The 6,453-nt window shown below is 38.2% G+C and overlaps 1 protein-coding gene across 1 annotated transcript; it reads left to right on the top strand.

Annotated features, from left to right (window-relative positions):
* Nucleotides 1-1,325: 1,325 nt before the first annotated feature.
* Nucleotides 1,326-4,469, top strand: LOC125497097 (protein MAIN-LIKE 1-like). Its single transcript, XM_057392382.1, has 6 exons — nucleotides 1,326-1,505; nucleotides 2,074-2,304; nucleotides 2,387-3,394; nucleotides 3,483-3,735; nucleotides 4,075-4,229; nucleotides 4,335-4,469. Exons 1-6 carry the CDS (start codon nucleotides 1,326-1,328, stop codon nucleotides 4,467-4,469), a joined length of 1,962 nt encoding a protein of 653 aa, XP_057248365.1.
* The last annotated feature ends 1,984 nt before the right edge of the window (nucleotides 4,470-6,453 follow it).

Below are 6,453 nucleotides of genomic sequence, written 5' to 3'. Positions count from 1 at the left end.
TACAATATGTTAGTATATTGTTTGATAAAAGTTACAATTCTAATTCAACCTTAGAAAATTAAAGATCGTATTATAAACTTAATTAACTTAATTTTCTCTTTCCTCCAGTTGGTTTATTTTTTTTAAAATTCGTAAGATGAAGGGACCCTACTGAACTGACATCTCGCACAAGTATAACCAGTCAGGTTTGTAGGTCAGACTTCTTGAAGGGTGGGGGATGGTAAGGGAAACCTCACACCCAAGGAAGCCCCTAATGAGATTTGATTCCATAACCTCGAAGTGATCATGAGGCCAAATCTTTACCATTAGATCGGCATTACTTGATCTTTTCTCCTGTTTGTTTGGCTATGTGGAATTCAAATGTGATCATTTCGAATACGGCATGGTAGTGCACATTCGTGAGTCATGACGAGGACATATAGAAAAATCAACGTGAAATCACCTAAGAAGAACAGAATCCTCACGAGATGTGTGATTATTTAGTCAAGTGATATCTAATTAATACTCGTGTTCAAGCAAGGAATAGAAGATAAGATATAGTACATGTTAAATTGTTGGTGACTAATAGTCTCATGACATCTTTTCACTAAGAGTATGTTTAATTATTTAATCTAATTTCAAAAGTAATCTCTTAAATGTGTCCTAGCTCTTTGGCTCAAGTTGTTTTATAATTTCCACTAGATAACAAAATGAGTCTTGGATACCAAAAGAAAGCAATGAGTAAAAAGTAGGATGGAGATTCAAGTTTAGATATGTAAAACATAGGTGAATATATATTGATTTACCTATTATACAAGTTATCCAATTATATGAAAATTTTTATCAAATAATTTCAATTATATTATCAAAAATTATTAAAAGAGACGGTCTAATTTTAATATAAACATAGGTGACTAGTTTAATCTATTTAATGACCGTCTCTTTTAATAATTTTTGATATTAGGCTTACCATTGTCGAAGCTATATATATAAACAATATTAAAAGGCGTTCCTAAACAAGGAACGGTGTAACATTACGCCATATAATAGCAACAAAAAAATTGTTTATAAAATTGAAGCATCTCTTTGTTTGAGTTGGAGCATCAATTGTTGATATTTTCTAGTGCTCATTTTTTGGTAATTCGATCAAATTTAGCTGAACTTCTATACGTCGCCCATCATTTACTAAAATCGCCCAAATTTACACACAAATAGACTATATTACCCTTATTTATTTTTCTGATTTTTTTACCCTCTCCCCTCCCACTTATCTACTTTTTCATCTTCTTCCTTCACGCTTCATCTTCTTCCTTCACTCTTCCACCATTTACTCAGCTTGTAAAAAAATGTCTGAGGAAAATCCAAACAAGAAGAAAAAAATTATCCTTCGTCCTGCAACAGAAATTGCACTTGCAAGAGCGGCAGAGGCAAGACGACACCGAGAGGAGGCGGAAGCGGCGGCTTTGGCGGCGGAGCTTGCGGCAGCAGAGGAAATGGACGCCGAGGAACCGGCAGCGTCATCTCAGGTAATTTTTTTTACAAAATTTCACGCCAACGTTTGCCCAGGACGATTTCCCATGGAAGGATCGTCTGTCCAGGACGAGGATCGTCTGTCCAGGACGATCCTTCCATGGGGCGATCGTTTGCCCAGGACGATCCTCCCATGGAAGTACTGTCCAGGACAGACGATCCTTCCATGGGAGGATCGTCCTGGGCAAACGATCGCCCCATGGAAGGATCGTCCTGGACAGACGATTCCATGGGTTTTTTTTTTTTTTATTTTTAACGGATGGCGTGATTTCTTAGGTTATGTTATTATTATTATTAATATTGTTATTATTATTATATTTATTATCATTATTGTTATTATTATTAATATTGTTATTATTATTACTATTATATTTATATTTATTACTATTATATTTATATTTATTACTATTATATTTATATTTATTATTATTATATTATTATTATTATATTATTATTATTATTATTATGGTTATAATTTTGTTGTTGTTATTTTTATTTATTATTATTATTGTTATTATTATTATTATTATTGAAATATTTTATTAAAGTAATTGTTGGTGAAAGCCATCTGGGTTTCAACAATTTGCTGGTAAGACGATTCCCGGATTTCGAGTTGCGGAGTACGAGGATTCAGGACCGCGTCATCCGCATTCACGTGGTGTTTCCGCTTCCGTTAGAAGGACGCGGATGAACCCGACTGAGCCGCGACGTCAGCTTCAGTTACACGATGAGGGTGGTGCGGCGTACGATGCAATGGAGCATCATGATGTAGATGAGGGGGGGATGTTCTTTACGGTGATGATGTTCATGAGTCAGTTTTGCATGAGTTTGAGAGAGATGTAGATCCACAGTTGATGATCGTTGGAATGTTCGTAAGGGTAGGGGTGGGCGATTTATTCGGGGAGAGGGGAGTTCATCGACTGTTGAGAGTCGAAAGGGAAAGGGGAAAGATGTTGATGACCTTAGCTGGAAGGTCACAGGTCCAGTTGCAGGAGGACCTACGGTTGGGTCAGTTATCCCTAGTTTTGGTGGACACGTAGCTATGGAGATTTGGGGAGGAGGAGATAGAATTCCCCTGAAGTGTCAGACCCGAGAGAGGATTTGTGCACGTTTGAGGACATGGGTTAGGACATTGCCTCCACCGATACAGGCTCGTCTTCGTAGGACGTCTCTGTACCATATCCCTTTTACTATGTTCACACACATTGATGCACCCTTGATTTCAGCATTTGTCGAGCGGTGGCAACCCGATACGAGTTCTTTTCACCTACCGTTTGGGGAGATGACGATCATGATGCATGATGTAGTGCATATATTGCATCTTCCAGTTGAGGGGTGTCTGGTTCATGACACCACTTCATCTGGTGCTCTTAGGGGTTTGGTTGCTGACTTGATCGGTAGGACAGTTGCAGACCTTGGGAGTCCATTTTGGGATAATGGTGCTATTAGTGCACAGGGGGTTGCTGAGATTCTGTCAGAAGAGCCACCTGCTCCATTGGAGAGACAGCTGACGGGTATTATATGGTTGATTTTAGGGTGTTGTTTGTTCACAGATAAGAGTGGATCGAGGTTGAGACCATTTGACCTTGTTGAGGCCAGTTCTCCAGATAGCATTCACACGTTCTCCTGGGGGTCGGCTACACTTGCGTACTTGTATCGTCAGTTGGGTGAGGCTAGTCGGACCTCCACAGTTGGGATCACTGGATGTTTGACTTTACTCCAAGCATGGATTTATGAGTACTTTCCATGCTTCAGGCCACGCGCACAGCATATTAGTGGTGGGGGAGGTCCACGAGCGCAGAGTTGGACTGTGTACCCGGAGAAGAGGTCTCATGACCGTCTTTGTTCCATCAGGAGACAGCTGGACACTCTCACAGCAGAGGATGTAAGTTAATTTTTATGTACTATTATTATGAGTTTTTTTTATACTTGAAGTCATTAAGTGAGGTTGCTGATATTTGTAAAAATTGCAGGTGGATTGGTTGCCTTATGGTCATGATTTTGATCCGACCACCATCTCGAGAACATTATACAGGGGTACCATTCGATATCGGGGAGTCGTCGAGCCCTATATGCCTGATCGATGTTTGCGGCAGTTAGGTCGTATGCAGATTGTACCTGTTCCTGTTATTGCTCCAGAGTCTGCATCTAGGCCTAGCAAGGGAAAGTATGTTGTGCAATCTTCTCCTGTCTACTGTGAGTCATCATGGTCCTCGTTCCCGACAGGTAAAAATACTAATATAATTATTATTATTATTATTATTATTGAAATTATTATTATTATTATTATTATTACTATTATTATTATTACTACTATTATTATTATTATTATTATTACTATTATTATTATTATTACTATTATTATTATTATTACTATTATTATTACTATTATTATTATTATTATTATATTATTACTATTATTATTATTATACTACTATTATCATTATTACTATTACTATTATTACTATTATTATTACTATTATTATTAATATTATTATTATTATTATTATTATTATTACTATTATTATTAATATTATTAAACAAATATTATTTTGTGTACAACAGGTAATTGTATATACTTAGAACTATTTCAGAAAGGTTCAACACCGTCGGCTTGTTCTACTGATTACTTATCCTGGTATGAACGACATTCACATCCATATCTATTGAATGGAGGTAATGTTGCACGATCCATACCAGATCGTACGGCGACCGAGCAGGTAAATATATTTAAATGCTTTAAATATTTGGATTAATGTACTTGTATTTCATATATTGACGAGCACGTAAATATTTTTTTGTTTTGTTTTTCAGTGGATGAATAGGTGGATACATGCAGCCGCCCAGTATTAGAACATAGGGATGAGAGTGAATGGCTAACAGAAACATGTCAGACGTTTGATCAGCTCATTCAGGATTGGAACAAAGTGTTAAACAATACGAATGAAGAGAATGAGTAGCATATTTTAGTTATGTTTAAACACTTTAAATCATTATTAGCATATTTTATTTGAACTCGATGTTTTTGTTAGTTTTTATAATTCATAATACTTTTAACTATTTGTAGTAGTTTTATTTAGTTCAAATTATGTTTTTATATGCTTTTCATTTTTCTTCTTTATTACCATCTATAGATGAGATTGGAATTGTTTAAAATTTATTTGGGAACATGATTCATTCAACACAACTCATTCATAAATACTACTCTTACTTTATAAATTAACACAGTTAGTCTATTAAGTAAAAAGAGTAAAAACTAATCAATAGTTGTAGTTGTTGTTCGAGTCGTAGAGGTCGACGATGAATCCCAACGTTGTGTCCGTCTTGAATAATGTTGTGCCCAAGAAAGAACATTTTGGGAAGCAACTCTAAACCATGGTGGAGGAATCTGAGGGACCGGGTGTCCTTGCTTAAGTTGAAGCCGAATGAAATGCTTGTAACTCCCAAGATGAGCTATGGCTAACTCTCTTTGTGGCAGAGCGTTCCTACCTCCAACATCAACTGGAAGAATTGTAGCCGACATATCAAAACGACCATTTAGACCGAAAAAAAAGATTGTGCATCTGTAATGGTTCGCAATGGGGTACAAATCTGCAAGGACCTCCATATAGTGTTCCTCCCCGCAACGTTCACCTTCCCATGTAATACGCGTAATTGCCTCATTCAGATCATCACCATATATCCAATGAAACAGAGGACCATTTTGATGCAATTCACTCACCGTAGTTCGACGTACAATGTCCCAATTGTCTTGACCCGAACAAAAAGCATCTGCTACGCATCGAAAACCGCAATTACCATCGGCAACTACATCAAGCCAGCCTTCAATATGCTCTTGGATGGTCAGTGGAAGTCTATGAAAGTATGGAAAACGTTCCATATCGAATCTCCATCCTGCAAAGTTAGTACAAATCAATTTAATTAAATGTGTCCAACTATACAAAACAAACAATTAAAGTAAATAGATATACGTATAATTACCAGTGGCCGCAGAAGATTTCCACTACTCGTAGACTTGCCCATAACGTGCTCAAACCACTTTTGTTCCGTCGCAACCCTTGTTCAACTTTCCCCGACCTTTACTCGTCGCATTAACTTCTGGCTCCTCAAATGAACGACGGTCGGGGTACAATTCAAGTTGGAGTACCCGAGAAACAGACCTCATGATCGCGGGATCCCTAGCCTGTACCTCGGTCACTAATGACATGAAGAACTGACGGTCCTGATCGCGCTCAGATAATATCTCAGCTGAATCTGTACCATCACCAATGGCTAGTCTGTACCAAAATGGATCAACCTCCTGACAGTATAGTAGACGCCCGTTCTGCACGGCGAAGAAGGTGTGACAAGCACACGGAATACCATGTGTATTCTGAACTACACATCCGCATCTACTCCAATCACCATCATAAGCCTTGATTCTACCAAACTCATCCTGAATCAGCTCCAAACAGTACTGAGAGCAAACACCATTCAAGGCGCTATATGGTAGTATGTCAAACTCAGTCCCATGACTACGACGGGAGGCTTCCAAGGAGTTTCTGATCTCTGTCAACTGTCCGGCAATAAAAGAATCGATCTGCATAAATAATGTGTCGATTGCTTCGGTTGGAGTAGCAATCCACTCCTTCAAAGCCCAATGTGAACTCTCGCATCTGTTGTTGGTTGTGTTGCCAAAGTGTCGTACTCGATCCGTCCAACATTGCACAAACTTCTCCTTGTGCACAAGCCAAGTTCCGTTGATATAGGTAGGAAAATCAATAGATGTGTTTTTGCCAAGTTCACCCCACTCATCCATCATATTGGCTACATTTTTCTCATACTCATCCTCGGTTTTTGACTTCATAACCCTAGCCCAAGCCCCTCGGCCGAACATAATCCCGATCTGCTTTATCCCACCACACTTCCTCGCTACCCATGCCTCCACATCATTGTTAATATGCC

This window comes from Beta vulgaris, chromosome 1 (assembly GCF_026745355.1).
Source record: "Beta vulgaris subsp. vulgaris cultivar EL10 chromosome 1, EL10.2, whole genome shotgun sequence".
NCBI classification, from domain to species: Eukaryota; Viridiplantae; Streptophyta; class Magnoliopsida; order Caryophyllales; family Amaranthaceae; genus Beta; species Beta vulgaris.
Note: the sequence above shows the minus strand (reverse complement) of the source record. Positions and strands in the feature narration are given on the sequence as shown.